At 42.7% G+C, this 21,882-nt stretch overlaps 1 protein-coding gene across 1 annotated transcript in view; it reads right to left on the reverse strand.

Moving 5' to 3' along the window:
* Positions 1 to 4,105: 4,105 nt before the first annotated feature.
* The window catches only part of LOC306971955 (ras and Rab interactor 2-like), a 77,077-nt gene continuing 59,300 nt past the window's right edge, over positions 4,106 to 21,882 (reverse strand). The window contains exons 14-16 of the mRNA XM_079568398.1: positions 5,037 to 5,200; positions 4,377 to 4,700; positions 4,106 to 4,232 (exon numbers count right to left, since the gene is read on the reverse strand). Of these exons, the coding sequence (XP_079424524.1) occupies positions 4,131 to 4,232; positions 4,377 to 4,700; positions 5,037 to 5,200 (590 nt within the window). The 3' untranslated portion in view covers positions 4,106 to 4,130. The remainder of the gene's footprint in view (positions 4,233 to 4,376; positions 4,701 to 5,036; positions 5,201 to 21,882) is intronic.

Raw genomic sequence — 21,882 nt, forward strand, 5'->3', positions numbered from 1 at the left:
GGCCTCACTAGCATTAAAAATGAGAAATGAACACGTGCAAGTGATCAAAAAATCAGCGTGTAGTGAACATTTTGGAATATAAATATAAGTGATTTTTTTTTACCCATCACCAGATTTTTTTCATGACTTTAGAATGACTGGAAAGATGGACCCGCACATGGGTAAAACAAGGTGGACCCCACAAAAGTAGAACCGTGTGTTGTGTGCACTTCTGTATTTGTCTTCACTGTTGCCTTGATGTTAATGTTTGTTTAAAACTGTTTAGAGCGCAGGAAGAATAGCTGCTTCATTGAGTAACTAATGGGGATCTAAATAAACATAATAGTCTCATATCACAATGGTCTTGTTCGGAGCAGTTCCCATGACGACACAAAATGGCTTCTTTTTGTAGCTCAGTGTTATTCAGACACCAGTCTGGTTTCTCTCCATTTATATCTAATATGATAAACTTATGCACTATCGTTATCCCCTCATTAGGGCCCTCGTTAGGTATAGCAAAGCAGAGACGCTGCTTTGATCCAGGACAGGACACTTTGGCCACGCAGCTTCAGTAAGTTTATTTTCTTTTTATTCCGGTGGATTTTGCGTTTGTTGATCTCTGATGTCTCGCTCTGTTTCCACGTTAGAATACGCTCGTCTCCTGTTTCCTTTGGTTGTTTGGAGACGAGGCTCCGCTGCTTTGGTTTGACACATCGTTAAGACGCCTATGGTGGATCAGTTTGTGTTTGAGTGAACTCTGAACCCCCGCACACGACACTGAAGGCAGGTTAAACCCAACAAGGCTCCCGGACCGGATCAGATCTGTGGGCGCCTGCTGAAGGGCTGTTGCAGTCAGCTGGCTGGTGTCCTCTGCTCCCTGTTCAACCGTTCCCTCGCGGAACACTCCATTCCCTCCATCTGGAAGTCCTTTATCATCTGTCCAGTGGCGAAGAAGAGTAACCCCAGCACCAACAACGACTATCGGCCTGTGGCTTTGACATCACTGATCATGAAGAGCTTCGAAAGGCTCGTCATGGCCCAGCTGCAGGCTGATGTGGGTATGCACTCTGATCCACTGCAATTCGCCTACCAGCCACGGAGAGGGGTGGATGATGCTGTGCTCACTCTGGTACATGGTGTCATCACCCACCTAGAAAAGCCCAAGTCCCATGTCAACCTGGTCTTCGTGGATTTCTCAAGTGCATTTAACACCGTGCAACCACATCTCATGGAACGTAAGCTGCTCCAGATGAACGCCAACCCTCATCTCATCCTCTGGGTCCTTTCCTTCCTCACGGAGAGGGATCAGAGGGTCAGAGTGAACGGCCACCTCAGTGCTGTCAGGACAATATCCACTGGTTCTCCTCAAGGTTCAGTCATCTCTCCACTTCTCTTCACTCTGTACACAAGCGACTGCAGGAGCACCACCCCAGGTATAACCTACATCAAGTACTCAGACGACACAGTTATCATGGACACTACAAACACACAGGGATCACTGCAAACTGAACTGGACTCATTCTCACGGTGGTGTCGGGAGAACTGTCTGGATTTAAATGTATCCAAGACCAAAGAGATGACTATCAACTTCCAACATGGCCACTCCAGCTCTCCCTCACTCACTGTCAACAACGAAATAATAGAAAAGGTTAATTCATAATTGACCATAAACTCACATTCAAACTCAATGCTGAACACATATTTTCAAAATGTCAACAACGCCTCTTTTTTCTTTCAAAATCAGCAATAAAATCATCGGTCAGGAGCAGGACTCACTCAGCAGCATCTATGACTCCAGAGTTCTGAGGAAAGGAACTCAGATCTCCACAGACTCCTCACACACTCTACACTCTCACTACGCCCTGTTGCCGTCAGGGCGCAGGTTCAGGTCCCTCCCTCTGGGGACAAAGAGGGCGACCTCCACTTTCCTCCCGACCTCCATCCGCCTGCTGAATAAATGACTGAGTGGACATTGGTCTATCAAAGGCCCACTATATTGTTTTTTTTAATGTATTTATTATTGCTGTATGTTGTTGAATGTCTGTGGATGTTCTGTTTTTATCGGGCCCGTACTGGCACTTCTCCTGCAAATGAAGTTCCTAACGGATAAATAAAGTGAATTTGAATTGAATTTGAATTGAATGGGATTAATGTAAATCAGTGGATTATCAGTTTTCAGGAAAAGGTCAATGGTACAAAAACTATCCCTGCACAGACTCATAAACACTGAATTTCAGACTTTTTTTTTACCCATAATGCAATGTACTGTAATATGTCACACAACGTTAACAATGAAGACAATGTTGGTGTATATTTATAAGTTATTTCATAAAGTAATTGATTTTGTAATGTATTTTTTATTTTTTTTTTCACATTTTTGCGGCCAACCTGTATTTTGGCCAGATGATGGCGCTAATACCCTGCTTGTGTCATTTGCATTTCCCATTGTTGTTGGAAGAAACATAGCTTGTGCTCAGTCAGTCACTCAGAGTGAGCCTGGTTTATGAAACAGCCTGCATGTTGTTTTAAAATAATAGTATTAATGTAATCAACTCATAAACCGACGGTGTTGAAAATAGAAAAGTCTGGTGATCCTTGTTCAATGTTTTTCCATAAGTTGATTCATAGATGTGACTGATAATTGATCTGTAACGTCATGACAAGAAAAGATCAGACTTTATTGATCTTAAATGGAGAAATCACACTTCTAAGAAAGCCTCTTGGTATCGGTTAATATCAGATATCGGCCGATACTCAAACCCCCAGGATCGGCAGAAATATGAGGTTTCGTATTTCATGATCCACGTGTGGGAAATGACCTGCCGCAGGAGAATCAACATCTGAAACGTGGCTTTAAGTAAAAGGAAACATTTCATCTTTATTTTGAAACCAAATGATGAAACAGCCAAAACCAACTCAACCTATTCCATGTTACTTCTTATCTCATTTCCTTTTCCTTTCAAAGTAAAAGAATTAAAGTCATTAAGCACAGACTGACCTCAGACCAGCTAAGAGGCCACAATAAAATTAAAACGTACTGAACACAACCGTCCGCAAAATGCCCCGAAGTTTCATAAAAACAAAAAACATTTCAACAGAACAGTCATGAGATACTGACACTTCAACAGCTTTAACTATTAATTATTAACAAGCATTAACGAACCGGCAGTGACCAGCATTAACGTACTCGTAATAATACGTTCACACACCATTTTTAACACGTCTCATTTCTGACTTTTCTTCTCATCAACTCAAATGTTTCTTTTGTGCAGAATCAGATCCTCCACATTTACTTTGATCTGAACGTGACATTAAAGTTAATGTCGACACATACAGAAGTCCCTGCACTGAAGCATCTGAAACAGCACTATCTGAAGCATCTGAAACAAAGGGAGGCAACATCAGGCCCGGGGGCAAAGTCTGGCCCTCCAGCATAGAACCTCTGGCCTTCAGGATGCAGTGAGTTCTTTTCAAACGTCCAAACGGAACATCTCATGTAAAAACAACACTGGCATTGACTTTGGGTTGAGGTTTGACTCTAGGTCTTTTTGACAATGATCGAAAACATCCTGAGGCTCAGAGTAAACCAGGAGTTTGTGTTTTTTATCTTTAAATTCATTTTCACAAAAAACAGACACAACGCTCATTGATAAAAACAAACATCAAGTCTGTAAAATGCACACACAACATTAACAGTTAACCAGCAACTGTTTGATTTCTACAAAGAAGTCTGTTTTGGAGCCAGAGGCGTCGCGTGCATCAGAAAAACAAGTTCATTTCCTTCTCCTTTCGAGTTTCCGATGAGCCGCTGACAAAGCAGAAGTCTGAGTCCACTTTGATCCAAAGGTTTTCTGCTCCTTCTGAAAAGGCTGAAGAGGCATTTTCCTCCGTCAGAGAGAGTCATTTAGTTTGAGGCACATTATACATTATTATATTTTACTGCTTCAGACGATGCTTTTGTCACATTAGGTTTGATTGATTTAGATCCTGATTTATTCAAGTTCAAAGAAACACCTGCTTTTGGCAAAAACACAAATAATCCAAGTCTTTAATAAAGGATCAGCAGAGAAAACCTGATCAACCGAACCCCAACCCCTGATCAGGGTTAGGGTCAGGGGTCGTTTCAAAGTGAACAGATGTGAGTGAGCGGCTCAGATGGAGACGGAGAGGACGTTTCCCGACGGTAAACTGAATCTGGGCCTGAGGTTTGGCCGCTCGGATGAGTTTGGGTTAGGGTTAGCGTGGTTGTTAGCCTGGTCGTTAGCGTGGTCGTTAGCGTGGTCGTTAGCGTGGTCGTTAGCGTGGTCGTTGGCGTGGTCGTTGGCGTGGTCGTTGGCGTGGTCGTTAGCGTGGTCGTTGGCGTGGTCGTTGGCGTGGTCGTTAGCGTGGTCGTTAACGTGGTTGTTAGCGTGGTCGTTAGCGTGGTCGTTAGCGTGGTCAGTGCTGCCGCTGAAGTCCACCCTCCTGTAGACGAAGTGAAAAGCCGCGGGCCGCTCTCGGCTGTGCAGCTCGGCTTTGATCTTCTGCGGGTGCGTGTCGGGCGCGAGCTGCTGGCGGCCGCCGTCCGTCTCCAGGAAAAGGCCGTACTCCTGCGGCTCGTCCACGCAGAACTTGAGCGCGCAGAGCGAGCACACGTCCTCCACTGTGGCCTGGGGACGCACTCTCAGTGTTTTCGCTGTGCAGCCGCTGTCCTGCTCCTGCAGCGCCACCCGCAGGTAGTTCTGAGGAAACACACAGAGTTCACTTTCTTTCAGACAAACTATGGATCAGCACAATATGAAACTGGAGATGACTAGTTTCATATTTGTACTAAATACGAGGAACATGTAATGCAGGTTTCTGTCCTTCTATGTGTTTGTATAAATATATGTAATCTGTAAAAAGAAAAGCCATGAATCTAAATAATGTTCAGAGCCAGGTGTGAATGTGTGCATTTATTCTGACATATTGGTTCCAAAGATTTGCTCAGAGGGATTTTGTATCTGGTTCAACGCTATGTGTGGACGAGGCCTCAGTTTTATTACTGATGAGGTGTTTGTTATAGGGAGGGTGCAGACCTGGAAGTCGTCTATAGAGGGTGCCGTCCTCTGCATGGTCCTCCTACGGTGCCACTGGTGCAGCGTGTCTCTGGTCTGAGAGCTCAGCACCCGCTCAGCCTGTTCCTCACGGACGTTCTTTATCAGCGACAGGGCTCCGTACACACTGGTCAGATAGTACCCTCCTACAAACACACACTGGTCAGATAATACCCTCCTACAAACACACACTGGTCAGATAATACTCTCCTACAAACACACTGGTCAGATAATACCCTCCTACAAACACACACTGGTCAGATAATACCCTCCTACAAACACACTGGTCAGATATTACCCTCCTACAAACACACACTGGTCAGATAATACCCTCCTACAAACACACACTGGTCAGATAATACCCTCCTACAAACACACACTGGTCAGATAATACCCTCCAACAAACACACACTGGTCAGATAGTACTCTCCTACAAACACACACTGGTCAGATAATACCCTCCTACAAACACACTGGTCAGATATTACCCTCCTACAAACACACACTGGTCAGATAATACCCTCCTACAAACACACACTGGTCAGATAATACCCTCCTACAAACACACACTGGTCAGATAATACCCTCCAACAAACACACACTGGTCAGATAGTACTCTCCTACAAACACACACTGGTCAGATAATACCCTCCTACAAACACACACTGGTCAGATAATACCCTCCTACAAACACACACTGGTCAGATAATACCCTCCTACAAACACACACTGGTCAGATAATACCCTCCTACAAACACACACTGGTCAGATAATACCCTCCTACAAACACACACTGGTCAGATAATACCCTCCTACAAACACACACTGGTCAGATAATACTCTCCTACAAACACACTGGTCAGATAATACTCTCCTACAAACACACACTGGTCAGGTAATACTCTCCTACAAACACACACTGGTCAGGTAATACTCTCCTACAAACACACACTGGTCAGATAATACCCTCCTACAAACACACACTGGTCAGATAATACTCTCCTACAAACACACTGGTCAGATAATACTCTCCTACAAACACACTGGTCAGATAATACCCTCCTACAAACACACACTGGTCAGATAATACCCTCCTACAAACACACACTGGTCAGATAATACCCTCCTACAAACACACACTGGTCAGATAATACCCTCCTACAAACACACACTGGTCAGATAATACCCTCCTACAAACACACACTGGTCAGATAATACCCTCCTACAAACACACACTGGTCAGATAATACTCTCCTACAAACACACTGGTCAGATAGTACTCTCCTACAAACACACACTGGTCAGATAATACCCTCCTACAAACACACACTGGTCAGATAATACCCTCCTACAAACACACACTGGTCAGATAATACCCTCCTACAAACACACACTGGTCAGATAATACCCTCCTACAAACACACACTGGTCAGATAATACCCTCCTACAAACACACACTGGTCAGATAATACCCTCCTACAAACACACACTGGTCAGATAATACTCTCCTACAAACACACTGGTCAGATAATACTCTCCTACAAACACACACTGGTCAGGTAATACTCTCCTACAAACACACACTGGTCAGGTAATACTCTCCTACAAACACACACTGGTCAGATAATACCCTCCTACAAACACACACTGGTCAGATAATACTCTCCTACAAACACACTGGTCAGATAATACTCTCCTACAAACACACTGGTCAGATAATACCCTCCTACAAACACACACTGGTCAGATAATACTCTCCTACAAACACACACTGGTCAGGTAATACTCTCCTACAAACACACACTGGTCAGATAATACCCTCCTACAAACACACACTGGTCAGATAATACTCTCCTACAAACACACACTGGTCAGATAATACTCTCCTACAAACACACTGGTCAGATAATACTCTCCTACAAACACACTGGTCAGATAATACTCTCTTACAAACACACACTGGTCAGATAATGCTCTCCTACAAACACACACTGGTCAGATAATACCCTCCTACAAACACACACTGGTCAGATAATACTCTCCTACAAACACACACTGGTCAGATAATACTCTCCTACAAACACACACTGGTCAGATAATACTCTCCTACAAACACACTGGTCAGATAATACCCTCCTAGAGACACACTGGTCAGGTAATATCCTCCTACAAACACACTGGTCAGATAATACTCTCCTACAAACACACTGGTCAGATAATACTCTCCTACAAACACACTAGTCAGGTAATACTCTCCTACGAACACACTGGTCAGATAATACTCTCCAACAAACACACTGGTCAGATAATACCCTCCTACAGACACACTGGTCAGATAATACTCTCCTACAAACACACACAGGTCAGATAATACTCTCCTACAAACACACACTGGTCAGATAATACCCTCCTACAAACACACTGGTCAGATAATACTCTCCTACAAACACACACTGGTCAGGTAATACCCTCCTAGAGACACACTGGTCAGGTAATACTCTCCTACAAACACACACTGGTCAGATAATACTCTCCTACAAACACACTGGTCAGATAATATCCTCCTAGAGACACACTGGTCAGGTAATACTCTCCTACAAACACACACTGGTCAGATAATACCCTCCTACAAACACACACTGGTCAGATAATACTCTCCTACAAACACACTGGTCAGATAATACTCTCCTACAAACACACACTGGTCAGATAATACCCTCCTACAAACACACAATGGTCAGATAATACTCTCCTACAAACACACTGGTCAGATAATACCCTCCTACAAACACACTGGTCAGATAATACCCTCCTACAAACACACTGGTCAGATAATACCCTCCTACAAACACACACTGGTCAGATAATACTCTCCTACAAACACACACTGGTCAGATAATACTCTCCTACAAACACACACTGGTCAGATAATACTCTCCTACAAACACACTGGTCAGATAATACTCTCCTACAAACACACACTGGTCAGGTAATACTCTCCTACAAACACACTAGTCAGGTAATACTCTCCTACGAACACACTGGTCAGATAATACTCTCCAACAAACACACTGGTCAGATAATACCCTCCTACAGACACACTGGTCAGGTAATACTCTCCTACAAACACACTAGTCAGGTAATACTCTCCTACGAACACACTGGTCAGATAATACTCTCCAACAAACACACTGGTCAGATAATACCCTCCTACAGACACACTGGTCAGATAATACTCTCCTACAAACACACACAGGTCAGATAATACTCTCCTACAAACACACACTGGTCAGATAATACCCTCCTACAAACACACTGGTCAGATAATACTCTCCTACAAACACACACTGGTCAGGTAATACCCTCCTAGAGACACACTGGTCAGGTAATACTCTCCTACAAACACACACTGGTCAGATAATACTCTCCTACAAACACACTGGTCAGATAATATCCTCCTAGAGACACACTGGTCAGGTAATACTCTCCTACAAACACACACTGGTCAGATAATACTCTCCTACAAACACACTGGTCAGATAATACTCTCCTACAAACACACACTGGTCAGATAATACCCTCCTACAAACACACACTGGTCAGATAATACTCTCCTACAAACACACTGGTCAGATAATATCCTCCTAGAGACACACTGGTCAGGTAATACTCTCCTACAAACACACACTGGTCAGATAATACCCTCCTACAAACACACACTGGTCAGATAATACTCTCCTACAAACACACTGGTCAGATAATACTCTCCTACAAACACACTGGTCAGATAATACCCTCCTACAAACACACTGGTCAGATAATACTCTCCTACAAACACACTGGTCAGATAATACTCTCCTACAAACACACTGGTCAGATAATACCCTCCTACAAACACACTGGTCAGATAATACTCTCCTACAAACACACTGGTCAGATAATACTCTCCTACAAACACACACTGGTCAGATAATACCCTCCTACAAACACACACTGGTCAGATAATACTCTCCTACAAACACACTGGTCAGATAATACTCTCCTACAAACACACTGGTCAGATAATACTCTCCTACAAACACACACTGGTCAGATAATACCCTCCTACAAACACACTGGTCAGATAATACTCTCCTACAAACACACTGGTCAGATAATACTCTCCTACAAACACACTGGTCAGATAATACCCTCCTACAAACACACTGGTCAGATAATACTCTCCTACAAACACACTGGTCAGATAATACTCTCCTACAAACACACTGGTCAGATAATACTCTCCTACAAACACACTGGTCAGATAATACTCTCCTACAAACACACACTGGTCAGATAATACCCTCCTACAAACACACACTGGTCAGATAATACCCTCCTACAAACACACACTGGTCAGATAATACTCTCCTACAAACACACTGGTCAGATAGTACTCTCCTACAAACACACACTGGTCAGATAATACCCTCCTACAAACACACACTGGTCAGATAATACCCTCCTACAAACACACACTGGTCAGATAATACCCTCCTACAAACACACACTGGTCAGATAATACCCTCCTACAAACACACACTGGTCAGATAATACCCTCCTACAAACACACACTGGTCAGATAATACCCTCCTACAAACACACACTGGTCAGATAATACTCTCCTACAAACACACTGGTCAGATAATACTCTCCTACAAACACACACTGGTCAGGTAATACTCTCCTACAAACACACACTGGTCAGATAATACCCTCCTACAAACACACACTGGTCAGATAATACTCTCCTACAAACACACTGGTCAGATAATACTCTCCTACAAACACACTGGTCAGATAATACCCTCCTACAAACACACACTGGTCAGATAATACTCTCCTACAAACACACACTGGTCAGGTAATACTCTCCTACAAACACACACTGGTCAGATAATACCCTCCTACAAACACACACTGGTCAGATAATACTCTCCTACAAACACACTGGTCAGATAATACTCTCCTACAAACACACTGGTCAGATAATACCCTCCTACAAACACACACTGGTCAGATAATACCCTCCTACAAACACACACTGGTCAGATAATACTCTCCTACAAACACACACTGGTCAGATAATACTCTCCTACAAACACACTGGTCAGATAATACTCTCCTACAAACACACTGGTCAGATAATACTCTCTTACAAACACACACTGGTCAGATAATGCTCTCCTACAAACACACACTGGTCAGATAATACCCTCCTACAAACACACACTGGTCAGATAATACTCTCCTACAAACACACACTGGTCAGATAATACTCTCCTACAAACACACACTGGTCAGATAATACTCTCCTACAAACACACTGGTCAGATAATACCCTCCTAGAGACACACTGGTCAGGTAATACTCTCCTACAAACACACTAGTCAGGTAATACTCTCCTACGAACACACTGGTCAGATAATACTCTCCAACAAACACACTGGTCAGATAATACCCTCCTACAGACACACTGGTCAGATAATACTCTCCTACAAACACACACAGGTCAGATAATACTCTCCTACAAACACACACTGGTCAGATAATACCCTCCTACAAACACACTGGTCAGATAATACTCTCCTACAAACACACACTGGTCAGGTAATACCCTCCTAGAGACACACTGGTCAGGTAATACTCTCCTACAAACACACACTGGTCAGATAATACTCTCCTACAAACACACTGGTCAGATAATATCCTCCTAGAGACACACTGGTCAGGTAATACTCTCCTACAAACACACACTGGTCAGATAATACCCTCCTACAAACACACACTGGTCAGATAATACTCTCCTACAAACACACTGGTCAGATAATACTCTCCTACAAACACACACTGGTCAGATAATACCCTCCTACAAACACACAATGGTCAGATAATACTCTCCTACAAACACACTGGTCAGATAATACCCTCCTACAAACACACTGGTCAGATAATACCCTCCTACAAACACACTGGTCAGATAATACCCTCCTACAAACACACACTGGTCAGATAATACTCTCCTACAAACACACACTGGTCAGATAATACTCTCCTACAAACACACACTGGTCAGATAATACTCTCCTACAAACACACTGGTCAGATAATACCCTCCTAGAGACACACTGGTCAGGTAATACTCTCCTACAAACACACTAGTCAGGTAATACTCTCCTACGAACACACTGGTCAGATAATACTCTCCAACAAACACACTGGTCAGATAATACCCTCCTACAGACACACTGGTCAGGTAATACTCTCCTACAAACACACTAGTCAGGTAATACTCTCCTACGAACACACTGGTCAGATAATACTCTCCAACAAACACACTGGTCAGATAATACCCTCCTACAGACACACTGGTCAGATAATACTCTCCTACAAACACACACAGGTCAGATAATACTCTCCTACAAACACACACTGGTCAGATAATACCCTCCTACAAACACACTGGTCAGATAATACTCTCCTACAAACAAACACTGGTCAGGTAATACCCTCCTAGAGACACACTGGTCAGGTAATACTCTCCTACAAACACACACTGGTCAGATAATACTCTCCTACAAACACACTGGTCAGATAATATCCTCCTAGAGACACACTGGTCAGGTAATACTCTCCTACAAACACACACTGGTCAGATAATACTCTCCTACAAACACACTGGTCAGATAATACTCTCCTACAAACACACACTGGTCAGATAATACCCTCCTACAAACACACACTGGTCAGATAATACTCTCCTACAAACACACTGGTCAGATAATATCCTCCTAGAGACACACTGGTCAGGTAATACTCTCCTACAAACACACACTGGTCAGATAATACCCTCCTACAAACACACTGGTCAGATAATACTCTCCTACAAACACACACTGGTCAGATAATACTCTCCTACAAACACACACTGGTCAGATAATACTCTCCTACAAACACACTGGTCAGATAATACCCTCCTACAAACACACTGGTCAGATAATACTCTCCTACAAACACACTGGTCAGATAATACTCTCCTACAAACACACACTGGTCAGATAATACCCTCCTACAAACACACACTGGTCAGATAATACTCTCCTACAAACACACTGGTCAGATAATACTCTCCTACAAACACACTGGTCAGATAATACTCTCCTACAAACACACACTGGTCAGATAATACTCTCCTACAAACACACTGGTCAGATAATACCCTCCTACAAACACACTGGTCAGATAATACCCTCCTACAAACACACTGGTCAGATAATACTCTCCTACAAACACACTGGTCAGATAATACTCTCCTACAAACACACTGGTCAGATAATACCCTCCTACAAACACACTGGTCAGATAATACTCACCTACAAACACACTGGTCAGATAATACTCTCCTACAAACACACTGGTCAGATAATACTCTCCTACAAACACACTGGTCAGATAATACTCTCCTACAAACACACTGGTCAGATAATACTCTCCTACAAACACACACTGGTCAGATAATACTCTCCTACAAACACACTGGTCAGATAATACTCTCCTACAAACACACTGGTCAGATAATACTCTCCTACAAACACACTGGTCAGATAATACCCTCCTACAAACACACTGGTCAGATAATACCCTCCTACAAACACACTGGTCAGATAATACTCTCCTACAAACACACTGGTCAGATAATACTCTCCTACAAACACACACTGGTCAGATAATACTCTCCTACAAACACACACTGGTCAGATAATACCCTCCTACAAACACACTGGTCAGATAATACCCTCCTACAAACACACTGGTCAGATAATACTCTCCTACAAACACACTGGTCAGATAATACTCTCCTACAAACACACTGGTCAGATAATACTCTCCTACAAACACACTGGTCAGATAATACTCTCCTACAAACACACTGGTCAGATAATACTCTCCTACAAACACACTGGTCAGATAATACTCTCCTACAAACACACTGGTCAGATAATACCCTCCTACAAACACACTGGTCAGATAATACTCTCCTACAAACACACTGGTCAGATAATACTCTCCTACAAACACACACTGGTCAGATAATACTCTCCTACAAACACACACTGGTCAGATAATACTCTCCTACAAACACACTGGTCAGATAATACCCTCCTACAAACACACTGGTCAGATAATACTCTCCTACAAACACACTGGTCAGATAATACTCTCCTACAAACACACTGGTCAGATAATACTCTCCTACAAACACACTGGTCAGATAATACTCTCCTACAAACACACTGGTCAGATAATACTCTCCTACAAACACACTGGTCAGATAATACTCTCCTACAAACACACTGGTCAGATAATACCCTCCTACAAACACACTGGTCAGATAATACCCTCCTACAAACACACTGGTCAGATAATACTCTCCTACAAACACACTGGTCAGATAATACTCTCCTACAAACACACACTGGTCAGATAATACTCTCCTACAAACACACACTGGTCAGATAATACCCTCCTACAAACACACACTGGTCAGATAATACCCTCCTACAAACACACACGTCAGATAATACTCTCCTACAAACACACTGGTCAGATAATACTCTCCTACAAACACACACTGGTCAGATAATACTCTCCTACAAACACACTGGTCAGATAATATCCTCCTAGAGACACACTGGTCAGGTAATACTCTCCTACAAACACACACTGGTCAGATAATACTCTCCTACAAACACACTGGTCAGATAATATCCTCCTAGAGACACACTGGTCAGGTAATACTCTCCTACAAACACACACTGGTCAGATAATACCCTCCTACAAACACACACTGGTCAGATAATACCCTCCTACAAACACACTGGTCAGATAATACTCTCCTACGAACACACTGGTCAGATAATACCCTCCTACAAACACACACTGGTCAGATAAAACTCTCCTACAAACACACTGGTCAGATAATACTCTCCTACAAACACACTGGTCAGATAATATCCTCCTAGAGACACACTGGTCAGGTAATACTCTCCTACAAACACACACTGGTCAGATAATACCCTCCTACAAACACACACTGGTCAGATAATACTCTCCTACAAACACACTGGTCAGATAATACTCTCCTACAAACACACACTGGTCAGATAATACCCTCCTACAAACACACAATGGTCAGATAATACTCTCCTACAAACACACTGGTCAGATAATACCCTCCTACAAACACACTGGTCAGATAATACCCTCCTACAAACACACTGGTCAGATAATACCCTCCTACAAACACACACTGGTCAGATAATACTCTCCTACAAACACACACTGGTCAGATAATACTCTCCTACAAACACACACTGGTCAGATAATACTCTCCTACAAACACACTGGTCAGATAATACCCTCCTAGAGACACACTGGTCAGGTAATACTCTCCTACAAACACACTAGTCAGGTAATACTCTCCTACGAACACACTGGTCAGATAATACTCTCCAACAAACACACTGGTCAGATAATACCCTCCTACAGACACACTGGTCAGGTAATACCCTCCTACAAACACACTGGTCAGATAATACTCTCCTACAAACACACTGGTCAGATAATACTCTCCTACAAACACACACTGGTCAGATAATACTCTCCTACAAACACACACTGGTCAGATAATACCCTCCTACAAACACACACTGGTCAGATAATACCCTCCTACAAACACACACGTCAGATAATACTCTCCTACAAACACACTGGTCAGATAATACTCTCCTACAAACACACACTGGTCAGATAATACTCTCCTACAAACACACTGGTCAGATAATATCCTCCTAGAGACACACTGGTCAGGTAATACTCTCCTACAAACACACACTGGTCAGATAATACTCTCCTACAAACACACTGGTCAGATAATATCCTCCTAGAGACACACTGGTCAGGTAATACTCTCCTACAAACACACACTGGTCAGATAATACCCTCCTACAAACACACACTGGTCAGATAATACCCTCCTACAAACACACTGGTCAGATAATACTCTCCTACGAACACACTGGTCAGATAATACCCTCCTACAAACACACACTGGTCAGATAAAACTCTCCTACAAACACACTGGTCAGATAATACTCTCCTACAAACACACTGGTCAGATAATATCCTCCTAGAGACACACTGGTCAGGTAATACTCTCCTACAAACACACACTGGTCAGATAATACCCTCCTACAAACACACACTGGTCAGATAATACTCTCCTACAAACACACTGGTCAGATAATACTCTCCTACAAACACACACTGGTCAGATAATACCCTCCTACAAACACACAATGGTCAGATAATACTCTCCTACAAACACACTGGTCAGATAATACCCTCCTACAAACACACTGGTCAGATAATACCCTCCTACAAACACACTGGTCAGATAATACCCTCCTACAAACACACACTGGTCAGATAATACTCTCCTACAAACACACACTGGTCAGATAATACTCTCCTACAAACACACACTGGTCAGATAATACTCTCCTACAAACACACTGGTCAGATAATACCCTCCTAGAGACACACTGGTCAGGTAATACTCTCCTACAAACACACTAGTCAGGTAATACTCTCCTACGAACACACTGGTCAGATAATACTCTCCAACAAACACACTGGTCAGATAATACCCTCCTACAGACACACTGGTCAGGTAATACTCTCCTACAAACACACTAGTCAGGTAATACTCTCCTACGAACACACTGGTCAGATAATACTCTCCAACAAACACACTGGTCAGATAATACCCTCCTACAGACACACTGGTCAGATAATACTCTCCTACAAACACACACAGGTCAGATAATACTCTCCTACAAACACACACTGGTCAGATAATACCCTCCTACAAACACACTGGTCAGATAATACTCTCCTACAAACACACACTGGTCAGGTAATACCCTCCTAGAGACACACTGGTCAGGTAATACTCTCCTACAAACACACACTGGTCAGATAATACTCTCCTACAAACACACTGGTCAGATAATATCCTCCTAGAGACACACTGGTCAGGTAATACTCTCCTACAAACACACACTGGTCAGATAATACTCTCCTACAAACACACTGGTCAGATAATACTCTCCTACAAACACACACTGGTCAGATAATACCCTCCTACAAACACACACTGGTCAGATAATACTCTCCTACAAACACACTGGTCAGATAATATCCTCCTAGAGACACACTGGTCAGGTAATACTCTCCTACAAACACACACTGGTCAGATAATACCCTCCTACAAACACACACTGGTCAGATAATACTCTCCTACAAACACACTGGTCAGATAATACTCTCCTACAAACACACTGGTCAGATAATACCCTCCTACAAACACACTGGTCAGATAATACTCTCCTACAAACACACTGGTCAGATAATACTCTCCTACAAACACACTGGTCAGATAATACCCTCCTACAAACACACTGGTCAGATAATACTCTCCTACAAACACACTGGTCAGATAATACTCTCCTACAAACACACACTGGTCAGATAATACCCTCCTACAAACACACACTGGTCAGATAATACTCTCCTACAAACACACTGGTCAGATAATACTCTCCTACAAACACACTGGTCAGATAATACTCTCCTACAAACACACACTGGTCAGATAATACCCTCCTACAAACACACTGGTCAGATAATACTCTCCTACAAACACACTGGTCAGATAATACTCTCCTACAAACACACTGGTCAGATAATACCCTCCTACAAACACACTGGTCAGATAATACTCTCCTACAAACACACTGGTCAGATAATACTCTCCTACAAACACACTGGTCAGATAATACTCTCCTACAAACACACTGGTCAGATAATACTCTCCTACAAACACACACTGGTCAGATAATACCCTCCTACAAACACACACTGGTCAGATAATACCCTCCTACAAACACACACTGGTCAGATAATACTCTCCTACAAACACACTGGTCAGATAGTACTCTCCTACAAACACACACTGGTCAGATAATACCCTCCTACAAACACACACTGGTCAGATAATACCCTCCTACAAACACACACTGGTCAGATAATACCCTCCTACAAACACACACTGGTCAGATAATACCCTCCTACAAACACACACTGGTCAGATAATACCCTCCTACAAACACACACTGGTCAGATAATACCCTCCTACAAACACACACTGGTCAGATAATACTCTCCTACAAACACACTGGTCAGATAATACTCTCCTACAAACACACACTGGTCAGGTAATACTCTCCTACAAACACACACTGGTCAGGTAATACTCTCCTACAAACACACACTGGTCAGATAATACCCTCCTACAAACACACACTGGTCAGATAATACTCTCCTACAAACACACTGGTCAGATAATACTCTCCTACAAACACACTGGTCAGATAATACCCTCCTACAAACACACACTGGTCAGATAATACTCTCCTACAAACACACACTGGTCAGGTAATACTCTCCTACAAACACACACTGGTCAGATAATACCCTCCTACAAACACACACTGGTCAGATAATACTCTCCTACAAACACACTGGTCAGATAATACTCTCCTACAAACACACTGGTCAGATAATACCCTCCTACAAACACACACTGGTCAGATAATACCCTCCTACAAACACACACTGGTCAGATAATACTCTCCTACAAACACACACTGGTCAGATAATACTCTCCTACAAACACACTGGTCAGATAATACTCTCCTACAAACACACTGGTCAGATAATACTCTCTTACAAACACACACTGGTCAGATAATGCTCTCCTACAAACACACACTGGTCAGATAATACCCTCCTACAAACACACACTGGTCAGATAATACTCTCCTACAAACACACACTGGTCAGATAATACTCTCCTACAAACACACACTGGTCAGATAATACTCTCCTACAAACACACTGGTCAGATAATACCCTCCTAGAGACACACTGGTCAGGTAATACTCTCCTACAAACACACTGGTCAGATAATACCCTCCTACAGACACACTGGTCAGATAATACTCTCCTACAAACACACACAGGTCAGATAATACTCTCCTACAAACACACACTGGTCAGATAATACCCTCCTACAAACACACTGGTCAGATAATACTCTCCTACAAACACACACTGGTCAGGTAATACCCTCCTAGAGACACACTGGTCAGGTAATACTCTCCTACAAACACACACTGGTCAGATAATACTCTCCTACAAACACACTGGTCAGATAATATCCTCCTAGAGACACACTGGTCAGGTAATACTCTCCTACAAACACACACTGGTCAGATAATACCCTCCTACAAACACACACTGGTCAGATAATACTCTCCTACAAACACACTGGTCAGATAATACTCTCCTACAAACACACACTGGTCAGATAATACCCTCCTACAAACACACAATGGTCAGATAATACTCTCCTACAAACACACTGGTCAGATAATACCCTCCTACAAACACACTGGTCAGATAATACCCTCCTACAAACACACTGGTCAGATAATACCCTCCTACAAACACACACTGGTCAGATAATACTCTCCTACAAACACACACTGGTCAGATAATACTCTCCTACAAACACACACTGGTCAGATAATACTCTCCTACAAACACACTGGTCAGATAATACCCTCCTAGAGACACACTGGTCAGGTAATACTCTCCTACAAACACACTAGTCAGGTAATACTCTCCTACGAACACACTGGTCAGATAATACTCTCCAACAAACACACTGGTCAGATAATACCCTCCTACAGACACACTGGTCAGGTAATACTCTCCTACAAACACACTAGTCAGGTAATACTCTCCTACGAACACACTGGTCAGATAATACTCTCCAACAAACACACTGGTCAGATAATACCCTCCTACAGACACACTGGTCAGATAATACTCTCCTACAAACACACACAGGTCAGATAATACTCTCCTACAAACACACACTGGTCAGATAATACCCTCCTACAAACACACTGGTCAGATAATACTCTCCTACAAACAAACACTGGTCAGGTAATACCCTCCTAGAGACACACTGGTCAGGTAATACTCTCCTACAAACACACACTGGTCAGATAATACTCTCCTACAAACACACTGGTCAGATAATATCCTCCTAGAGACACACTGGTCAGGTAATACTCTCCTACAAACACACACTGGTCAGATAATACTCTCCTACAAACACACACTGGTCAGATAATACCCTCCTACAAACACACACTGGTCAGATAATACTCTCCTACAAACACACTGGTCAGATAATATCCTCCTAGAGACACACTGGTCAGGTAATACTCTCCTACAAACACACACTGGTCAGATAATACCCTCCTACAAACACACTGGTCAGATAATACTCTCCTACAAACACACACTGGTCAGATAATACTCTCCTACAAACACACACTGGTCAGATAATACTCTCCTACAAACACACTGGTCAGATAATACCCTCCTACAAACACACTGGTCAGATAATACTCTCCTACAAACACACTGGTCAGATAATACTCTCCTACAAACACACACTGGTCAGATAATACCCTCCTACAAACACACACTGGTCAGATAATACTCTCCTACAAACACACTGGTCAGATAATACTCTCCTACAAACACACTGGTCAGATAATACTCTCCTACAAACACACACTGGTCAGATAATACTCTCCTACAAACACACTGGTCAGATAATACCCTCCTACAAACACACTGGTCAGATAATACCCTCCTACAAACACACTGGTCAGATAATACTCTCCTACAAACACACTGGTCAGATAATACTCTCCTACAAACACACTGGTCAGATAATACCCTCCTACAAACACACTGGTCAGATAATACTCTCCTACAAACACACTGGTCAGATAATACTCTCCTACAAACACACTGGTCAGATAATACTCTCCTACAAACACACTGGTCAGATAATACTCTCCTACAAACACACTGGTCAGATAATACTCTCCTACAAACACACTGGTCAGATAATACCCTCCTACAAACACACTGGTCAGATAATACCCTCCTACAAACACACTGGTCAGATAATACTCTCCTACAAACACACTGGTCAGATAATACTCTCCTACAAACACACACTGGTCAGATAATACTCTCCTACAAACACACACTGGTCAGATAATACCCTCCTACAAACACACTGGTCAGATAATACTCTCCTACAAACACACTGGTCAGATAATACTCTCCTACAAACACACTGGTCAGATAATACTCTCCTACAAACACACTGGTCAGATAATACTCTCCTACAAACACACTGGTCAGATAATACTCTCCTACAAACACACTGGTCAGATAATACTCTCCTACAAACACACTGGTCAGATAATACCCTCCTACAAACACACTGGTCAGATAATACTCTCCTACAAACACACTGGTCAGATAATACTCTCCTACAAACACACACTGGTCAGATAATACTCTCCTACAAACACACACTGGTCAGATAATACTCTCCTACAAACACACTGGTCAGATAACACCCTCCTACAAACACACTGGTCAGATAATACTCTCCTACAAACACACTGGTCAGATAATACTCTCCTACAAACACACTGGTCAGATAATACCCTCCTACAAACACACTGGTCAGATAATACTCTCCTACAAACACACTGGTCAGATAATACTCTCCTACAAACACACTGGTCAGATAATACCCTCCTACAAACACACTGGTCAGATAATACTCTCCTACAAACACACACTGGTCAGATAATACTCTCCTACAAACACACACTGGTCAGATAATACCCTCCTACAAACACACACTGGTCAGATAATACCCTCCTACAAACACACACGTCAGATAATACTCTCCTACAAACACACTGGTCAGATAATACTCTCCTACAAACACACACTGGTCAGATAATACTCTCCTACAAACACACTGGTCAGATAATATCCTCCTAGAGACACACTGGTCAGGTAATACTCTCCTACAAACACACACTGGTCAGATAATACTCTCCTACAAACACACTGGTCAGATAATATCCTCCTAGAGACACACTGGTCAGGTAATACTCTCCTACAAACACACACTGGTCAGATAATACCCTCCTACAAACACACACTGGTCAGATAATACCCTCCTACAAACACACTGGTCAGATAATACTCTCCTACGAACACACTGGTCAGATAATACCCTCCTACAAACACACACTGGTCAGATAAAACTCTCCTACAAACACACTGGTCAGATAATACCCTCCTAGAGACACACTGGTCAGGTAATACTCTCCTACAAACACACACTGGTCAGATAATACTCTCCTACAAACACACTGGTCAGATAATACCCTCCTAGAGACACACTGGTCAGGTAATACTCTCCTACAAACACACACTGGTCAGATAATACCCTCCTACAAACACACACTGGTCAGATAATACTCTCCTACAAACACACTGGTCAGATAATACTCTCCTACAAACACACACTAGTCAGATAATACCCTCCTACAAACACACACTGGTCAGATAATACTCTCCTACAAACACACTGGTCAGATAATACTCTCCTACAAACACACACTGGTCAGATAATACCCTCCTACAAACACACACTGGTCAGATGATACTCTCCTACAAACACACTGGTCAGATAATACCCTCCTAC

The sequence above is a fragment of the Gobius niger genome (assembly GCF_951799975.1).
Source record: "Gobius niger genome assembly, chromosome: 12".
Classification (NCBI taxonomy): domain Eukaryota; kingdom Metazoa; phylum Chordata; class Actinopteri; order Gobiiformes; family Gobiidae; genus Gobius; species Gobius niger.